Source organism: Trichomycterus rosablanca, chromosome 7, assembly GCF_030014385.1.
Source record: "Trichomycterus rosablanca isolate fTriRos1 chromosome 7, fTriRos1.hap1, whole genome shotgun sequence".
NCBI lineage: Eukaryota > Metazoa > Chordata > Actinopteri > Siluriformes > Trichomycteridae > Trichomycterus > Trichomycterus rosablanca.
This window is the reverse complement of record NC_085994.1, coordinates 32282922-32304739: the sequence shown is the minus strand read 5'-3', so window position 1 is coordinate 32304739 and position 21818 is coordinate 32282922. Positions and strand designations below refer to the sequence as shown.

The window sequence follows — 21818 nt, the reverse complement described above, 5'->3', positions numbered from 1 at the left end:
CTTTTATGGTGTCACTGTAAGGGCATTAAACAAGTCCCTAAAAGCTATACTGCCCCAGGGGCACCACACCATGGCTGATCCTGTAAAACCAGCCAACTTACTGTTTTCACAAATACAGATACAACTACAAACCGACAGCCTCTATTGAGCAGTGTTTGTGCAAACTTCTTTGTAGATTTGGTAGGCAGTGGTAGCCCAGGACTGATAATCAAAATGTTGCTGTTTCAATCACCACATCTGCCAATCTGCCACGTGTTGGACCCTTGAACAAGACCCTTAAGCCTCATGATCTTAGAACATATTAAATCAAATTGTAAGTTGCTTTGGATAACAGTGCCTGCTAAATACTGTAAATGTAAAGGATAGGGATGTGCTGACAGCACTACAGAGGTATGACTACAGTACTTATAATTTATAACCTCTGTTGCCAAGTTACGCAAATCATCACAGGAAATCACAGGTAATAGAAGCCGATTTTGGGACAAATTGTATGATGTTCCTAGACACACATTTCTGCATGTGATTTGCATGTGAACATAAGACACGTGTTCACAACATTAAGCACAGCAGTAAATCAGTTTGCTGATTGTTTGCAAGACAGTAAAACCAGGGGCAAGTAGATTTAACCTGAACCACTATTTATACAAACAAAAGGAAACCTTTAGATATCAAAACTAAAACAATGAATACCCCCAGCAAAAATACATAAATTAAAATTAAAAACATCCGGTTCCCTTTCACCCCAAGTTGGACTGGCATCCCGTCCGAGGTGTATGTCTGCATTGCGCCCAGTGATTCTGGGCAAACCGGACCCACCACCACCACCCTAGCCAGGATAATGTGGTGGTAAAACATGAGAATGAATGAATAAATAAATCTCTTTCTTAAAAAGACCAAATGTTATGTTGCAGGTGCATGCATGGTATTTTTGTTTTTTCTATTCACGAATCAATCATCCGTGAAAGATACTAGGGGATAGGTGGGACTTCCATGTTATAAGCAGAAATGAAAATTGCATCAAGGGGCACATTAGAAACGTTGACAGTGATATTAGGGATGAGAACGCTTTTAGAAAGAAGCATTAGAGAACTGTAGCTGTTTAGAGAGATTTGCTGGGTAGTATGTATGCTGGTTGTTACACGCCGACACCGCTCATTATGTCCATGCTGCAGCTGTAATGTGCTTTTGAAGTTGACTGTCCGATATATTTTTAAGTTAACAGTTCTTTTCATTGTAGTTTTCTGTTAGGACAATTAGTGGAGGAAGTATGCAGTACAGTTCTCTAGAAAATCCTCTGCTAGCTTGTGTGAAAGAAATGGTATCAGAAAAAAAAGGTGCAATTATGCAGCCCTCCTCAGCCAGTGCGGGACCAAGTGGGAGTTAATTTGTAATAGGGAATTGGAAATGACTAAATTGGGAGAAGAATATATATAGTACATAGTATGTACAGTACATGTGAGTACACCCCTCACATTTCTGCAGATATTTGAGTTGATCTTTTCATGGGACAACACTGACAAAATGACACTTTGACACAATGAAAAGTAGTCTGTGTGCAGCTTATATAACAGTGTAAATTTATTCTTCCCTCAAAATAACTCAATATACAGCCATTAATGTCTAAACCACCGGCAACAAAAGTGAGTACACCCCTTAGTGAAAGTTCCTGAAGTGTCAATATTTTGTGTGGCCACCATTATTTCCCAGAACTGCCTTAACTCTCCTGGGCATGGAGTTTACCAGAGCTTCACAGGTTGCCACTGGAATGCTTTTCCACTCCTCCATGACGACATCACGGAGCTGGCGGATATTCGAGACTTTGCGCTCCTCCACCTTCCGCTTGAGGATGCCCCAAAGATGTTCTATTGGGTTTAGGTCTGGAGACATGCTTGGCCAGTCCATCACCTTTACCCTCAGCCTCTTCAATAAAGCAGTGGTCGTCTTAGAGGTGTGTTTGGGGTCATTATCATGCTGGAACACTGTCCTGCGACCCAGTTTCCGGAGGGAGGGGATCATGCTCTGCTTCAGTATTTCACAGTACATATTGGAGTTCATGTGTCCCTCAATGAAATGTAACTCCCCAACACCTGCTGCACTCATGCAGCCCCAGACCATGGCATTCCCACCACCATGCTTGACTGTAGGCATGACACACTTATCTTTGTACTCCTCAAATGATTGCCGCCACACATGCTTGAGACCATCTGAACCAAACAAATTAATCTTGGTCTCATCAGACCATAGGACATGGTTCCAGTAATCCATGTCCTTTGTTGACATGTCTTCAGCAAACTGTTTGCGGGCTTTCTTGTGTAGAGACTTCAGAAGAGGCTTCCTTCTGGGGTGACAGCCATGCAGACCAATTTGATGTAGTGTGCGGCGTATGGTCTGAGCACTGACAGGCTGACCCCCCACCTTTTCAATCTCTGCAGCAATGCTGACAGCACTCCTGCGCCTATCTTTCAAAGACAGCAGTTGGATGTGACGCTGAGCACGTGCACTCAGCTTCTTTGGACGACCAACGCGAGGTCTGTTCTGAGTGGACCCTGCTCTTTTAAAACACTGGATGATCTTGGCCACTGTGCTGCAGCTCAGTTTCAGGGTGTTGATCCTCAGAGAGTTCTTTGCCATGAGGTGCCATGTTGGAACTTTCAGTGACCAGTATGAGAGAGTGTGAGAGCTGTACTACTAAATTGAACACACCTGTTACCTATGCACACCTGAGACCTAGTAACACTAACGAGTCACATGACATTTTGGAGGGAAAATGACAAGCAGTGCTCAATTTGGACATTTAGGGGTGTAGTCTCTTAGGGGTGTACTCTAACACAGAATGTCCGATTCGGCATCTTGTAAGGATGGTTTGGTTTACTCGACTGTCCATTCTAGTGTAGGTTTTAATAGGTTGATAAAAAATGTGATGTGATGATAATTTACAATATTAAGCAATTAATAAAAATGTAGGATTGTGGAACAACATGCTAGCACACCACTGACCCACAGTGTTTCACAGCGGGTTTGAAACACTGAGGGCAAGGCTGGAATACCCCAGGCAGGGCGCCAATCCACTGCAGCGCTTTGGCCATCCTACCTCAGACAAAGCCAACCATGTCTGTGTAAATGCCCAGCCTGTAATCGTTTGTTTGTTTATTAGGATTTTAACGTCATGTTTTACACTTTGGTTACATTCATGACAGGAACGGTATTTACTCATTACACAAGGTTCATCAGTTCACAAGGTTATATCGAACAGTCATGGACAATTTAGTGTCTCCAATTCACCTCACCTGTATGTCTTTGGACTGTGGGAGGAAACCGGAGCACAATCTTAGAGGTGGAAAAAAGGCCAAATCTAAATCCAGTATTTTATTTTTAGGAAAGATTCATGCTTGTTTTTACTTGATAATAGCGTTTGTACATTAGTATAAGGTAACCTTGTTTTTAAATTACACAGTGAGCACAATACACAGTGTGGCTGCTTGGTGCTTAAATTTTAACCAAGTACAGACCTGTAACTGGGAGTTGAGGTCATCTTTCTGTGCCAATAAACTCTCCTGCTCTGTGCGTCTCTGCTGCAGCTCCACGTTAAGCGCCATGCTCTGCTCCCTCAACAGGTTCAGCTCCTGAGTTTTTGTTGTCTGGATCTGTGACACACACAGAGATGTGAGATCTCATGAATATTATATTAATGCCTGCAACAAAAAAACATAGCATTTTTCCACTTGTATAAAATGATGAAATGTGGCTTAATGAGTGGAAGAAAAGCAAAGAAGGCATTTAGGAAAAACAGAAGCAGAAGAACTTCAGACAAATGACAAAACAGGATCCATTCGTACTCTTAGATTAATGCAAGTTGTAAACCTCCACTAAGGGCACTCGGGTGACGCAGCGGTAAAACACGCTAGCACACCAGAGCTCTAACTTGTCGGTTCGCATCTCTGACGCGATTCTGACCTCTGCTGGCTGATCGATGGTGCCTGCACAGAGACGAAGGATAATGAGGATCAGGGTGTGTCTGTCCGTACGCAAAGCTGATCCACATATGAACTCGCCTCGTGCAGGTAAAAGGATGCAATCGGCTACTGCACACGCGTCGGAGGGGGCGTGTGTTAGTCACGGCTCTCCTCAGTCAGAGTGGAGGTCAACATCAGTACAGAAGAAGCGTAATGCAATCGGAAACGACTAGATTGGGAGGAAAATTGGTTGAAAAAAACTTCTGTACATCTGTCTATTAGCTTGTTTAACATTTTATTTCAAAACCATGGGCAACAATATGGAGCAGTCACCCCTAGAGCGCCCACATATTTTTGGTCATTCAACGTATTTGGTATTTCAATCAAATCTGAGTGTCTTCATTCCTTTACATGAGAAAAAAAAATAAGATAATGGATGGCAATGGATGACAAAGTATGGCAATGGATGGCAGTGGATAACGGACTATAGATGGTACACTACAAGTTGTACCTGTTCTAGGGCGGCTAGGTTAGTCCTGAGAGCCTCATTCTCACTCAGCATGCTCTCCACCTGCTCCTGACTGACCGCACTTTGACACGCTACCTGTAGCTCCGCCAAACAGCACACGTAGGAAAAAAGAAAGCAAAGACAAAGAGACAAAAAAGGAATTGAGAGGACACAGTTAAGATATTTAAAGCTGGCAGACTGCAGGGAAATGAAGACGTTGGAGGCCAAAGGGGACATCTGAGTAAGGTGATAGACGGAGTAAGGAAGAGTAAAAGAAAAAGAGAGAAATGTCCATCGAAAGAAAATGAAGGAAAAAAATGAAATCCTAAAAAAAAGTGACAAATATAATGTAGAAAACACAGACAGAACCAGAAACTCCATGTCAAAAAAAAAGCATGCCAGTAGAGAAATTTAAACAGATACAAGCAAGAGCAGAGATAAAAGCAGGCAAAGCGACCCAGTCTCCTATTTAATCTCTCATAGCTGCTATGACAAGTAAGAGCTAAATTGACATTTGTGCCCATACAGAGCAGCAAACTGTCAGTTACAGCACCCACGACAGGTACTTAAGCAGGCAGACAGGCACAGAGAAACCTTCCGAAGGGAACAGCAGGCCCCTACGGCAATATCCCTGACTAATCTCTATTCGGGTGATGCTTAGCACAGTCCTTTATTAAAGCCTTATTTAAACAGGTAGGCTGTTCAGTGCTTAACTAAAAACTCGACCAGTTGAAGGATGCAAGATCGCACCAAGGGCTTCATCCTATGTCTAATGGATGTATTTTTAAAAGGATTCACACTCATTTGTGAGGCTTGTCAGCAATTATTAGAAAAACCTAAATTTGGGCCAAACAATACACACCTACAATCTCACTCACTGGCCAGGCAATAATATCACAGACAGACTTAAGTGGCCTGTCTCAAAATTTAATGAGCTCCCTACAAAGACATTTTACATCATCCTTTGCACATTCCTGAATAGAAGGTTAGGTTCTTAGATGCCTCAAAATGCTGCCGATAACAGGGGAGCTCTGTGTGCATCTTAGCTGCCAACTGTATGAATTTTCACAGTGGACTGGAGTTAGCATGGGCATTTAAGACTGACCTTTGACTTTGCAGCCCCATACAAAGAAGGGTTTGATGTGCTTTGTTTTGTGACACATTCACCTCTTTAACATAAGTAAAATGATCTACAATTTGAGCTTAAGAACTATTCTGTTGGTTCAAACCAGACGTCAAAGCCCTTCATGTCTTTTGGATTAATACGTCTTGGCCACCCAACAATATGTCAGTGGTTTGTGGTTTGTTCTCTCTTGGACCTCTGTCAGTTGGTATTCAACACGGCTTTCTGTGCGCTCCCTTGCTACAAAATAGGCACTTTTAGAAGCATTTTTCTGGAGCAGTCCTAATGTTTTGGCTCATCGGTGAACTGTTTGACACATTTCATATTTTTACAGGGGTTTGAATGATATTTCTCAAATGTATATGAGCCAATACCATAATATCAGATTTGTGTTTCCAAATTAGGGTTGGGCGGTATGACGCGGTATTTAAAAATGGTGACGGTATTTAAAAAAAAATGTGAAGCGCCAAATTTCTGCTTCGGGTTTACCTTAAAAACTGAGACTTTAGGACATTCGCGCATCCACAGTAAGGGAGGGGTGGGAGGGGTAGGCGGTTGCAGCTCACTGATTGGTTGTGGAGGTGCTCACTGAGGTGATAACACAAAAACTAGTGCGCGCTCTACGTAGACGCGTTTTACGTCATCCTATGCGCGCTCCCGAGAAGGACGCTGTTTGAAACCTTAGATGCCTTAATAAGCTGTAGTTCGGTATCTTAACATTTCAAGAACGAGTGAGCATCGGAAGTGTCCTTGGCTTAAAACATGGCTGACGGTGCGGAGAAACGGAATTATTTTCAAACGTAAATAAATGATTATTGATGATTATTGAACTTGTATAAACTTGCACATGTGTTTTTATTTGCAAAATCGAGCTTGTGAGTTGACATGCTTGCGCACTGTGCTATCCCATCCCATCGGTTTGAATGGCAAAATGCTAACTGTTAGCTTAGTATAAGACAGTCCCGATATTAATATCAATGATGAACGATCATGAACATTTTGCTACCTTGCCTTAAATGTAGGCATAATTCAAACAACACTTCAATGAGAAAAAAGATTTATTTTAAAAGGAAACTACAGGAACGAGACAGACTGGTTGCATTGCATTAAGTTTCATAAAAATCCTCTCTTGTGCAGAGATGTGTTTGTGCCTGTGTTTGTTTCTGCTTTAAAACATACACGCCATGAACCAATCAGATTTAACATAATTAAACGAGTTTCTTCTCAATTATTTGTCATAATACTACTAGCGCTCTCTTTATCTGTGTGTGTGTGTGTGTGTGTGTGTGTGTGTGTGTGTGTGTTGCTCCCCGTGATAACTGCGCAGTTCTAATCGGCTGTATTTCACCCACTCCGCTTCGCATCAGTAGACGGAATTAATCAGTCATTAAAAAATAAAAATGTATGTAAAGAGCTCCCTAGCTTTTCGAACACACCCTATATAACAGCTCCCAGAGGCACGACTCGGGTTCCTTTAGTTCATTTCAAAGAGCCGTTCAAGAGAATCGGATCGTTCGCGAACGGTCCATCACTAACAGACAGACACGCCCCCTCTCCCTACGCGCCTACGCGGTAATACCGTATACCTCGGTATTTTTTGAAGACGGTATGACGGTATGAAAATCGGCAATATCGCCCAACTCTATTCCAAATGCATTATTTTCCATATATTCCGTATATCCATACCAATGTTAAGCTGCAGGTTTGAATGCCAGTGGTACTATTGGCTGGCTGGGTCATGACTGGCTATGTTTGGTGGAGTTGGTGGAGGAGTGTGTGAATCCTTGTGATGGACTGACACCATGGCAAGCGTGTTCCTGTCTTGTGTCCAGTGCTTCCCGATTAAATATAAATATTGCATTATTTATCAATACAATACTTCCATTACATGACACCACTAATCAATAATTATTAGTATTAGAAAATCCAAAAAAAAGTCGAATGGTGTGACCGTCTCACTATATATATGCAACATAAACAGAAAATACAGTTTTCTTGGCATAGATTTAAGAAAAAAAGCCACCCTTTTGGTGAAGTGACGAGACCAATCCAGTCAGCATTAGAACTGCTGCCAAAGTTTATACTACTTATTAACCATGTTTGGAAAAAAATTTAACCTGCAACTTAAACTAATTCAAACAATAAAAACCCTCAATAAAACATATATATTTGTATTTAAAACTACATCATTATGTACCAAGTGTTGACCCCCACAGAATCGTTCTGGTATGCAAGTAAAGCATGTTTCTATTTACATTTTACTTTTATATTCAGTTATCTGTGACCTCTGGAAGTCATAATTAAGTGGTTCTGGTCCTGCGCACCTAGATAAATCAGATATATACAGGAATATCCAGAACACGGACACACAACTCTATCCCTGTTCCACAAATCTCTTTTATAAGATATTTCCCTGTAGGAGGAAAAAGAACCGACTGGATCTGCAGGGATTTGATGATAAAATATGTTCTGTTAGTTTAAATCAGACAATCCTTTCTTCAAACCCAGACACCAAAATGTTAAATCTCTGCACTGAATTTAAACAAAGCCAAACCCAGAGACAGAAAGAGCCTTGCTGTGAAGCACACTGAGCATGTTAACAATGTACAGACAAGCCTCCTTGTCTGTAAAATAGTGATTTTCAGAGAGGGGATTTTTACCTGATCTTTAAGTGCATGGAGTGCCACCTCGTGCTCTTTCTGCTTGCTCTGCAACTGCTCCTTCAGCTCTGCAACATTCTGGGTGAGGAGAAAAATCACACACATTAAGATTACACACACAAGGTTACACAAGCAACACACTTCAGTCTTGAATAAAGATATCCAACATCGCAGGATTCACTAACTGCGCCATTAATTGCTCCATTCTTTATCCTGGTCAGGGTCGTGAAGGGTCTGGTTTCCCAAAAAGCACTTGGCGCAATGCAGTAACACACCCTGGAAAGTATCCATCACGGGGCCTTAGGCATTCAACCCCCACAGCCAATTGGCTCCGTTTGTAGACACCCGACCGGCCGATAGCACCCCTGGGGACTCGAACCCTGGATCACAGCAGTAGTGGGCTAGATGATAATAATAATAATATGCAAATAAAATTCAATCAACTAACCCACCTACTACACTGTTTTGGGGGTGAGAACCAGAAGAAAGAATTGAGCCCAGGTACCACAGATCCTGCAGCACCACAATGATGCTTAAAATCTAATTAATATCTAGAAATGACGAATTTTGTTGTTGTTATTATTAGGGTAGTGGTGCTGGGCATCTACACAGACATGATTGGCTATGTCGGGTCATATACAGTAGTGTTCAAAAAAATAGCAGTGATTTTAAAAAAGTGAATAAAGGACAAAATCATTATAATAACTTTTATTTCCATAAATGCAAATGCACTGAAAATACTACACTTTTAATTCTAAATCAAAACATTAACAACATTTAGCCAGTTTGTGTTAATCCTTTACAGAAAGTTAAGAAAAATGAATATTAGGCTGTTCAAAAAAATAGCAGTGCCAGCATTTTTCTATAAAAACTCAAAACAATGATCTATAAACTGAAAAAGTTTGAGGTTTCACTTTACTTTAAATTACTGAACTAATATTTAGTGGCATAACAAATTGTTTCCGAGATCTGTGTTGCATGGAGTCGACCAACTTCTGGCACCTCTGAACAGGTATCCAGTCCAGTATGATTAGACGACATTCCACAGTTCTTCTGCAATTTTGGGTTTTGCCTCAAAAAAACACGTTTCAGATTTCAGCCCACAAGTTCTCTATGAGATTGAAGTCAGGGGATTGTGCTGGCCACTCTATTACCTCAATCTTGTTTGTCTGTAATCAAGATGTTTTGGGTCATTGTCATGTTGAAACACCCATTTTAAGGACATTTCTTCTTCTACATAGGGCAACATGATCTCCTCAAGTATTCTGATATATTTAAACTGATCCATGATCCCTCGTATGTGATAAATAGACGTAACACCATGGTATGAGAAACATCCCCATATCAGTTTTGTACCACCATGCTTTACTGTCTTCACAGTGAACTTTGGCTTAAATTCAGTGCTCGAGGGTCGTCTGACATACTGTCTATGGCCACTTGACCCAAAAAGAACAATTTTGCTTTCACCAGTCCACAAAATGTTGAGCCATTTCTCTTTGGACCAGTCAATGTGTTCTTTGGGAAATTTGAACCCATTCAGGACGTCTTTTTCTTAACAACAGGACTTTGCAAGGAGTTCTTGCTGGTAAATTGGCTTCACTTAATCATCATCTGTACTCACTGGGAACTTCAGATGTTCCTTGATCTTTCTGGAGGTGATCACTAGCTGAGCCTTTGCCATTTTGGCTATTCTTTGATCCATTCAAACAGTAGTTCCACGCTTCCTTCTGCATCTTTCAGGTTTTGGTTGTCACTTTAAGGCATTTGAGATAATTTTAGCTGAGCAGGCTATATATAATTTGCTGCACTTCTCTGTATGTTTTTTCCCTCTAAAATCAACTTTTTAATCAAAGTACGCTGTTCATCAGAACAATGTCTGGAACAACCCATTTTACCCAGTATTTCAGAAGAAAATGTGCTATGACCAACCTGTGCAACATTTGCCCCCCTCCTACCTCAAATAAGGGCCAAAATTGACACCCGTTCTTCTGCAGAATGAATGACTTCACCAATTGAACTCCTCACTGCTATTATTTTGAACAACCCCCTTTAAATCAATGCTTCGATTACTCAGAATGAGCGGCATGCATGTCCTAATTGTTGGGTTTGTTTTGTTTTCAATACTCTACTACACTTTCAAGTAAATTTTTTGCTATGTAGAAATAGCATTTCTACTAAAAACTTTTATTTATCAAGTTAATGGTGTTGGACTGCTATTTTTTTTTAACACCACTGTAGGTAGCCAGGCAAGGCCCGCTCGATAGATTGGCACCCTGTACAGGTTACATTTGTCTTGCGCCCAGTGGTTCATGGTGGAACACCAGGATAAAGCAGTTAATGCAAATGAAAAAAGGGCAGTTATAACCCAGCAAGTAATGCAGTGGTTCAAGTGCCACCAGCGCCTAGGCAAGAACATTAACCTTTAACATGTCTTACCTGGTTAGCAGTCATTAAATCAGCCTGCAGTCTCTGAACACGCAGGTTTATAGACTTCAGATCCTCCTCTTTGCGCTGCTGTATCTCTTCTATTTTAGTCCTGGAGTAAATCACACAAATGCAAAGCCTTTAATAAATGTCTAATCTGGTGAACATATTTTCAATATTTTCCAACCTGATGGTATTAATAAGAAGGTGCTAAACTAGCTGATAAAAGGACTGTAGTTTAATGCGCACCTGCTGTCGTTATAGAGAGCCTCTTTCTCACCCTGGAGCCGCATGAAGCTGTAAGATGATCGTAAAGAAAGTTTAATACTAAAGCACCGAGGATATATGGCAGAGGTAATATAGAGTGAAGTGAAGGCCCAGTGGTGGCTAAAAGGCAGCAGAGCAGCAGCAGCTCACACTGACCGAGCAAATGACTGAAAGCTCATTCAAAAATCTACCAAGTGTTTAGATCTACACCTGCGGACGAACATAAAACGATGTAAAAAGAATGTGACATGTTTGAATACACAGGTCACATTAAAAGCAGTTCACTGTGCTAACAATAGAGCTGGCAGAGAACAGCGCTGCCAGCATTCCCTAGTGTTAAGTCACTATGTAAATGAAAAAAATAACTACTTGTTCCTTCTTTGCTGCCGTAAGCCTTCGACCTAGATTTGGAAACATGGCGGCAATAATTCAAGCCCATTTAGCCACAAGAACATTAGTGAGATCAGGCACCTAGGTTGAAAATTGGCTCTCAGACTACATTTTAATTTGAGGTCAGGGTTCTGTGCAGCCCAGGAAAGTTTTTCCACGTTGAATTTGGAATATCGTTTCTTCATCACCCTTGAATAGTGGCACTACAAAAGAGACCTGTTCCAAAGACACCATAATATTATTCTTTTTGTACCAACAGTACCATTTGGCACTAGGCATTCTCCTAGCATTCAGCAAACCCAGATTCACCAGTTAGACTAAACTGTGATTTATCACTACAGGGAATTTCCAGTGCTCGGATGTCCAGTCATGTCCTTTATTCCTATTCATTTGAGACTTGGCGTTGACGTCGGTGCTACCGGCCTGGCTAGCAGACACAATAGGCCTAAGTGTCTAAGAAACGTCCGATTACATAAGGGTTTTTTTTATTTATTTTATTTTTTTTTAATTGAAGCTGACTCCTGCTGGGGGTCGAGGCACAGGCATAAATGTTGGGGTACAAAGAAGAGAGGAGCCTGGTGCTGAAGCCCTCCGTAGTGATTTGTTACTGGCTGGTGTAAAGATTCACACTTGTCGGGCATGTGCCAGCCTGCAGGCCTCTTCAACCAGCATGAGTATTCTTATTCATTTTATTAGGATTTTAATGTCATGTTTTACACACTTTGGTTACATTCATGACAGGACAGGTAGTTACTGGCTGCACAAGATTCATCAGTTCAAGTCCTTAATGTCAAACACATCATCAACAAAAACAAAAGCACTTAAATACTTGTTTTGCCTTAGCAGTACGGTGACGTATGTACACATGAATGGGTGTAGAATAAATACCCAAACCCCCTAGACCAGGGGTGTCAAACTCATTTTCACCGAGGGCCACATCAGTATTATGGTGGCCCTCAAAGGGCCGATTGTAACGTATCCTGCTGTGATTGCAGTCTGTTGTTTTTCTTGGAGGCCGAATTCTGCATTTATATTGTCCTACTTTACCACAGACACGGCCTCATAACACAAGAGACGCACCGGTTTCTCTTCCTGAAGCACAAACTTGTTTTCACTTTCATTAAATTTCCTCCTTCTGCTTAATTTTCTTACTTCTCTTCTTGTACATTTTAGGATCATGTGTAAATATGTGTAACATCATCTACTGGTGGGCTGTGTCACTTTGCAGGTCACAAAATCAGCATGCATTTTGAAAGATGCAGTTTGTTTAGGATTTTACAGTGTATTTTTAAGACAATCATTCTGCCCTCACTAATAGTTTATCCCCCTTTCCCAGCTAGACAGACAGACAGACAGACAGCTTTCTTCAGAATACAGTCGGTTTATTTGCTCGCCAGCTGTGTGATACACTGTGTGCACCAGAATGAAGTAAAAATACAAACAATACAAACAATAAAGAACTTAATACAGTAAAGGCACACAGCTGTAGTCAAGTGTTACATCTGGTACATTATGAGATTTAACCAAACGTAAAATAGCGCTAACGAGTAGGGCTGTCGCGGTGACAGAATTTCCCCTTGCGGTATTCAGCCTGTCTCAATATCGCGGTATGCGGTTATATCGCCATTTTTTTTTTGTTTTTGAAAATTACTTAATTGATCTGGATTTTAGAGCTATATAAACAAGCTTTATTGTTAGGCTATGATTCGATATATTATTGCTTTATAATGACAAAGATGAGACGGCTTTAAGACCAATGAAATGCGTGTTTAGGCTATTGTTAAATACAGAACAGAGCAGGGATGCGCGTCTTTTCTCTATTAAAAAAAGGTTTAAATTAGCTTCTAGCCTAGGTTAGATATACACCGTGAAACAAAAAAAAAGTGTTTAGGCTAAATATTTTAAATGCACATCTAATCAAAATATGGTAAAAAAATAGAATAAAGAATAAAGTCTGTAAGAGTTTAAACCTGCGTTATCATGCGCGCTAGACGAACCAACATGTTCACCTGGATCTGAGTGGGGTAGCGATGTTCCCCTCGGTACTAAAACTCTCTCTGATGGTGCTCGTTGCATTAATACACTGTAGATGTACTGAACCTGCATGCGACTTTAGAGATCAGAGAAAGTCTAGCCTGGTTATCGCGCCACTATTAACCATCTATTTAGTAGATATAATTAACATAACAATATATACTACATTTCAAGTTATTATTCGTTTCAATACATTTTTATTCAACGAAAAAATACATTTAAATCATTCCAGCAAGCCAGCAAGAGAGAATCTGCAGGCTGCAATGCCATATTAACCGTCATTAAGTGTTTTAGTACACCAAGGCTGTTTGAATATAGTCTAAATTACAAGTATTTATTGAGTGTGAACTCAATTTAATCATTAATAAACTTGCCTATAATTCCTGTTGCGATTGTTTACATTTTAAAACACAAAGCCTGACACTCAGCAGCAACGCATGAGAACAGGTTGCAGGAAAATGTCGCTCCTAGCTCATTTTCATTATGAATTTATTTAACATTTATTACGCACGAATGTAAGCGTATAAAACAAGATGGACCTGCAACAATAAAAAAAAGGAGAAGAAAGAAAGAAAAAACGTGAATATCGCAGTGTTGCGGTTGTCCAGCATGCCCTGCGGTTGGCTGGTCTATACCGCGATATTTCAAAATTGCGGTTAGCGCGACAGCCCTACTAACGAGTTAAAATTTTGTGTAAAGTAACTAATTGCTATAGTAACGGTAACAATTGTATTTAATTACGGTAAATTTGTAACAAAAACGCTGTGATATACTCACTAAACATTTACTAACAACTGAGAATATGAACGCCACTACTTACAGACGATGCTTTGGTATTATACTGAAAGATAATTATTTGTATTTATTTATTATTGTTTACATTACTGACTACGCCACTTCGCGTTCTCTTTGCCGTAAAAGTCACATGGCTTCTTAGCGAAGGTTAAAGTTAGTTGCCATGACTACGATGTCACGGTTGTCTCTTAAAGGCGCAGGAGTTCCGTTAAATTATAACTGCGTCTCTGTAACGACTCGAGCCATCACAACTATCGTACAGTCGTTAAACCTCCCGAATCTGGCCCGCGGGCCGTGAGTTTGACACCCCTGCCCTAGACCATTCTTTTGTACACATAAAAATCTTAGTAAATCTTTACTGCACACTTTTCAGGAATAGCTGTGAACTAGAGAATCTAGAGCAGCGCACAGTTCTTACCTTTCCTGTTTCTTCCTTAGTTTCTCAGTAAGCTAAAAAAAAAAAAGTTACACATTTACAGTTAGTCATAATGACTATCAGAATGACCAAAATAAAAATAAAAAAATGATTACACTTTTTTTAATCCAAAATCCCACACTTACCTTAGCACTCTCCTCCTGGAATTTGGTATATTCAGTTTGCTTGGATACCTGGAAAGCAATCAAAGGTACATGCTTATCAGCTCCACTCATATGTTAACACATGCTGCATCGTCCACTGCACTCTGTAGATGTGATACTTAGAAATTGAGAGTTTATTTAGAGCGTTTACCTCCAGGGCTTGAAGCTGCTCTTTTAGTAACCGCTTCTCCTCCATCTCTGTCTGAAGCTTCAGCTCCACTTCTGCGAGTGACAGATGCACATACACAAAATCAAAGTGAAAAGGAGAACGCAACTGGAGAAACACCTCAAGCGAACCGTATACCTTTCTTAAGCTTTCCTACTTCTTTTAACAATTTAGCTTTGAAAACAAAACACAGTAGGCTACAAAAGGCATATGAATTATATAACACTACCAGGTAACGTTAGTTTAAATACAAAGTGCATATAGGCGAAGATAAAAGTGGAAAAATATTACAAATAAACAGATAGAATTTAATTGTACTGTATTAAATGTATTAGTGTAATCTGTACAGTGTATCTGCATTCACAGTGTTCTTCAAAGTCTGGCCAAACAGGCTACAGGTTGAATGTTATTCTTATTAATTTTTTAAAATATATATTTTTACCCCTTTTTCTCCCCCCTTTTAGCGCATCCAATTGTCCAATTTTGCATCGTGCTTCCTCTCTGTCTATGCCGAACCCTGCCCTGACAGAGGAGATCGAAGCTAACCAACATCCCCCCCGAAACACTGGCAGCAGCCGGATGCATCTTTGCCACCCACACATTGATGAGTTTGGCGCCACCTAGCGCTGCATGCGGAGAGACACACCCTAAGGGCACCCTCCCTCATCTCCTGTGTAGGCGCCTCTTAATCAGCCGGCAGAGATCGTAATCGCATTCTGACAGAGAGAGACCCACCCCCTCCGGTCCCCAATCCCGCCCCCCCACCTGAACAACAGGCCAATCGTTGTTCATATAGCCGCCCAGCCTTCGACCGGCTGAAGGCAGAGCTGGATTCGAAACGTCGCACTTTCGAAATCCAGCTCTGGTTGCAGAGCGGCCTTGAATGTTATTCTTAAGTAATTTATTTATGTAGTTGTTTTACGCCATACTTACACCATGGTTAATTCACGACAGGAGGGGTAGATAATTCTCATGTCAGTCTATCATTAAGGGCTGTTCTTATGTTGTTATTATATACCAATTTCTTTCAAGAAATGAAGGATTGTTTTCATATTGGCTTGGTTAAAGATTTTGGTCATATTGTTTGGTATTATAAGAGATTGTTGTTCCTGTGAGTACATTCAGTAGTACGGGTTTAAAGAAAAGAGGTATTCTGCAGGAATCACAGAGTGGGGGATAGTCCAACCTTACAACAAATTAATGTGGCCAATGCGGCATCTGGTATAGACCACCTGATCAAATGGTTTCTCTGGTTGTGTTTTTAGTTGGTGGAAAATGTCAGGACATATTTCATGAAGTTTATGTTTACTTTGTGCGTTCCATTCTATTCGCCACATGTTTTTAATGTAGAGAGATATTAGTGGTTTGGTGTCAGATAAGGAAAGATGACAGTTATACTGAATATCAGCATGCTGTTATACTGAATATCAGAATGCTGTGATTAGGTCAGATTTGCCTGTTATATTTTGCTTTAAAGGATTTTTTAAAATAAACACCTAATGCCTAGTTCACACCAGAGCGGTAGAGAGAACAGAGTGGCGACACTCCCATAGGGAACCGTTGGAAAGGGGGCGGGACATTTTTTCTGCGCAGCTTCCGGGTTGTGGAGCTCTGTATAGTTCCAAACAACCCATAGAGCCCCATTCATTTCCACTACTTATCAAACATTTTTAGCTGTATGTTGCTTTGTTTTAAAAAAATTATGAATTTAATGTCATTAATATACTTAATACTGTTATTGTTTAGCATTTGCTCAGCACTAAATGTTACATGTTTATCTTAATTAATAGGTATAACCCAATTTAGCTTAGTCAGTTAAGTTTAATTAATGACACACGAGTCTTTTCACCTAAAATGAGTTGATTAATCAAGAGTCTTGTTACAGAAATGATCATAAAACATTAGAACCACAATAAATCATTATACTTTTACTTTCATACTTAAGTACATTTGAAGGTAAATTTAGTTTAGTACTTTAGTGGAGGTAAAGAGTATTTTTACTTTTACTACTACTTTTACTGGAGTAATATGTTACCTTGGATATCTCTACTTTAACTCAACTAAATGGTTTGTGTACCTTGTCCACCACTTACATTAGACAAAATGAACTAGTGCATATTCATAATGAATTCATTAATGTATTACATGTAGGAATCAATTATTAATCACTCATGAAATAAGAGATGAATGAATGCTTTTTCATGTACCTGCACTATAATGTTTTTGGTACGGTAATGTGTTTATCAATCTGTTCATTCAGTGCAGGTAAACCTTATGAATCCAGCACATGACTTAGTGTTTAGCCAAAATGATTATTATTATGAATCCTCAGGAAAGTGAAGGGAGATTAGTTTATGCAAAAAACAAAACATAAAAAACTTTAATGTCTATACTGTATATTGTCTCTACTACTTAATGATATCGCATTATGTAATGTATGCTATTATAATGTACTGTGTGTTAACAAGAACGACCTATTAACAAGTCATTATAAACATCAATCTTCCACTTTATATACCAAATTGACATTAAAGCAGATGCAGTAAATGTAAACGCAGTTGAAAATACCCAGAAATTGTACAAATGTTTATTATTTGCCGTTTAATATTTCATTTACTGCTGCCTGTCCCATTTGAGAACATGACAGCGCCGGGTTTGTTTGGAACTATTGAGGGTTACATGAACCACGTGACCGCGTAGCGGCGAGATCAAGGAGTGTCGCAACTCTCTCTATCTACGGCTCTGGTTCACACTACACAATTTGTGCCCTGATTTTCGCTTGCCGACTGGTCTGTGCTAGATTTGCCGGCTCGGGAGCAACTCGGCGTTCGCTCGGCGATCAAAAGTGTGAACTACCCAACAACTCAGCGACCGGATCGAGATATCTAGCATGTCAGATATCTGAATGGGTGTTTCCCGACTGGCAATGAGTGCTATGTCGAACAGCCAATGAGAACGCAAGATACAGCGTGAGAAGAAATGCAGGGGAGGAGTGTAAAAGGCTGTACAGGGGCTTAATATAGTTTATATCATAATACACAGGTGTTATACACAAGTTTTACAGTATTTCTGACCTTATCGTTCTCTACAAAACACCAACGTTGCATTGCAAAAATATTTATTAACCTCCAACTCACTACACAACAACCCGTTTTCGTAACAAAACGATATTTGTGAGAGCAGAGAAGCTCGCCTGTGATTCCAGTGGTGATAGGTCGTGTTGTGTGAAACCCCCTATCGCCGATCGGTCGTGTAGTGTGAAATATACACTGACTGAAAGGCTCCCGAGTGCAAAAGATTCAGTCGTGTAGTGTGAACTGTACAGCGACCCGGCAAATCAGAAAGTCGTGTAGAGTGCTTTGTGAAATTCGATCAGTAAAAAAAGGATCAGCTTACCACTTAAGTTGTTTGATCTTGTCTCCAAAAAGCCACTCTTTGCCTGCAGAGCAAGGAAAGAAAAAAAAATAAGAAAAAAATGTGCCCAACCCTATTCTGAAATGAAAAACATTAAAGAGAAAGTCAAGCATTCTGCATAATACTGAACCCAAGGCACTGATACACAGAGCCAAAATGCCTATTTTGTAACAACTGTGAATGTGATGGTCTGAAATATATTAAGTGTTAAACCACTGGTAATTCATTGATGTTTATCTGTTAAATACCACATATATGATCTGCATAAAGACTTGAGTGACTTTGATAAGGGCCAAATTGTTATGGCCCTTCTCTATCTCTAGTATCTCTGAACAAGCAAGGGGTGCTTACAGAAAGCCACCGCTGGCAGGTTGTTTTGTGGCATAGGCTCATAGAGGACATAAAGGTCTTGTTGGACCAAGAGTAGCGCTGCTTTGGCTAAAACTGCAAATCGTTGTAAAAGCTGGTGATGAGGTAAATGTGCCACAACACACAGCACATCAAAATCTTCTGTGTATGGGGGTGTGTAGTGACCATCCTAAATCCTATCCACTGTTAACAATGGGCAAACAGGCATTGGAACTAGAGCAACTATCTTCTATAAGATGACAGCTCTGGAAAGCACAGGTGGCACAGCTGGCAAATGCATGGAAGCAGCCAAACTGATTCATAGTGCAACCTTCCACACAAGCACACTAAATCCTTAAATAAATGTCTCTTATCTTCACCAATCAGCTCCTACCTGATCTGGTCTTTCACTGGCTGAAGCAGCTGCTGTTTCATTGTCAGGGTCACCCGGATCCCCGTGCAACTGGTGGAGACCATTGGAGTCCGCCTTGCAATCGATCACTGTCTCCTGCCCATCTGTAGCATCCACTCTTCGCAAACGGTTTAGATCACGGTCATACCGCTCCTGAAGGGCTGGACATAAATAAATAAAAATATTATCCAAATAAAAACTTAAACAGAAACTGCATGTTAATAGTTAAACATGCAGTTGGACTCCACACCACCACTTCTGCTTGTAATTTTAATGTTTCACTGTTCTGTTCAGATTAGAACTGCATTGCTCTTTCGGCAAAGATATTTGTACACCTAGCTGGCGTACACACACTGAGGATGGGTGAGGATGAGTTACAAATCAGAAATCAGAGCTCCACTCTCAGTTTAAATCAACCATCAGATAATGGAATTGAATTTAAATTATATTTTTAATTGTAGGTCATTAGGTAAATGGTTAATCGGCAGTGTTCTAAGCAGGAGTAAAGCATGGTAAAGAGGTGAAAATAGAGTACAATAGGGCTGGGTATCGCCACTAATTTCCTGGATCGATTCGATTCCGATTCACAAGGTCCCGATTCGATTCGATCTTCGATTTTCGATTTGATTTTCGATTCAATTTCGATTCAACACATTTAGGCATATTTGAGTTACATTAACAGGTTTTGTTTAAATATGTACAGATGTTCAGAGAACGAATGTGATAATTGTACAAAGAACACTCATTATTAAAAAATTTTGTGTATTTTGTTTACATAAATAATTAATCCAAAACAGAAAACAGTAACATTCATTTTTTATTATTATTTTATATGTCTGACACACTACAACATTGTAAATGTAATGTAAACATACACCTGGCTGTTGAACAGCTTATGCCAAGTTTACACTACACGACACTCTGATTAACACCTGGTCGCTGTAATGTTCACACTACACGACTGATCGGCAAAGGGGGGTTTTACACTACACCATCTATCACCAGGGGGAATCACAGACGAGCTTCTCTGGTCTCCAAAACTACGTTTTGTCACGAAAACTGATACCACGTCCAAACATGCACATCAACAAGTAGCGAGAGATGAAAGTTTGTGCGCTGATGAAATAAATGAATCTGAGTGGATTTGGCAACACGAGCAGCGTGGCTTGTTCTATAGTGAGTTGGAGGTTAATAAATATTTTGTTTTGTAGAGAACGATCAGGTCAGAAATACTGTAAAACTCGCGTGTGCTGATGTATTCTGATAGAAACTATATTGAGCTCCACCTGTTTACAACCTCTCCCCTGTGTTTCCCCTCGCTGTTTCTCACATTGATCGAGAGCCGAGTTTTGATCGAGTTCCTCCCGAATCCAGCACCGACCCGTCGTCGAGCGAAAATCGGTGCAAAAAGTTGTGTAGTGGTCATAACTTGAGCTTCTGCCACGCTAAACTGATGTGCAGGTCAGATCTCGTTGCATGAAAAAACACTGGCTGGTCACGCGAAATTAAAGGGGGTAACAGATTTCCGTGTGCACCGTAAAAAGGGGCGTATTTAAAAGATCGATCTCGCGTTTATATGAATCGATATCGGATCGTTCAAATAAAGATCGATTCGAATCTAAAAATCGATTTTATAAACCCACCCCTGGAGTACAATGCATAATGTGTTGTACTTAACTGGCAGAAAGTTAATAAAGGGAAATAAATCTCCATTCTAGTGTACAAAACCAGCAGAGGTTGTGTTTATTATCTTGGATGGTTTTTTTTGTACTTGCCCAGTGGAAATGTAAATCCACATGCTGCTGAGTGTGGCAATGACCAGCATATGTTTTGTTTATGACTATATGCTTTTGAATAAGACTTTTTATCCAGTCTAACAGAATTTAAATCTGCAAAACTGTTTTTAAACATTTAATATGTATTTTGGATCCAAAATGCTCCAATTAATTAATTCTTATTGGTGCAATAGATAATATAAGGCATTTGGTTGCCATGGTTTAACTGATGCCTAGCAATTAAATGCTATGACAGACCAGCATACCAGCTCAGCCAACAAGACAAACTGTATTCCACTTCAAATTAAAACCATGTAATTGTGAGAAAAATACAACATAGCAATCAGTGAGCTGTAAAATAAAAGCAAGGAAATCAAAAAACAAAAGACCTGAAAAACACAGGTCAGAGAAATAATTCTGGTTCTGAATACATCCCTCCTGATAGTCTCGTTCAAGACACAAAAAGGCCTGCTTTTCTCAAACACAAACATGGTAGATGGTATTACCTGACAGTTTCTTCTGTAGGGCGGAGTTCTCAGCTTGTAAGCGCAGAAGCTCTCCATCTGTTGGACCAGAAACAAGGCTGGGGGCAGGATCTTGAAGGCCCTTTTCCTTCCGCAGCCCCTGATTCTCCTGTTCCAACTGCTCAATCTGGGAACATAACTACACACAGACAACAGACTAATCAGACAATCAGGAAGCTGTTTCAGAGGTAATTCTAGCAAAACCCGACAAAACGGGTCTGTGGTCAATTGATTTATTAGCCAGCTATTAAACTGATATAAAGTATTGTCAATAATATGCCTGAATATTATTGGGTTAAACTGTGAAGGAGTAATGAAAGATAAAACTTCATTTAGTGTTTGGAATGCCAGACAGGGTTTCTTGATGATGCATATCATCCGAATTGTTACTCCAGCTATCGGGCAGCTAGCTCAGCTCAAAGCACAAACCGTTTGTATGATATTAC

The 21818-nt window shown here is 40.1% G+C and overlaps 1 protein-coding gene across 2 annotated transcripts in view; it reads right to left on the bottom strand.

The window, feature by feature from the left end:
* Window positions 1-21818, bottom strand: part of gripap1 (GRIP1 associated protein 1) — a 126984-nt gene that overhangs the window by 96248 nt on the left and 8918 nt on the right. Inside the window, exons 6-16 of one of the 2 annotated variants that reach the window (XM_062999233.1) lie at window positions 21355-21511; window positions 19056-19234; window positions 18296-18338; window positions 14885-14955; window positions 14716-14763; window positions 14573-14604; window positions 10918-10965; window positions 10681-10780; window positions 8245-8322; window positions 4465-4557; window positions 3510-3644 (exon numbers count right to left, since the gene is read on the bottom strand). In XM_062999233.1, the coding sequence (XP_062855303.1) occupies window positions 3510-3644; window positions 4465-4557; window positions 8245-8322; window positions 10681-10780; window positions 10918-10965; window positions 14573-14604; window positions 14716-14763; window positions 14885-14955; window positions 18296-18338; window positions 19056-19234; window positions 21355-21511 (984 nt within the window). The remainder of the gene's footprint in view (window positions 1-3509; window positions 3645-4464; window positions 4558-8244; window positions 8323-10680; window positions 10781-10917; window positions 10966-14572; window positions 14605-14715; window positions 14764-14884; window positions 14956-18295; window positions 18339-19055; window positions 19235-21354; window positions 21512-21818) is intronic. The other variant, XM_062999234.1, reaches the window with a different exon arrangement.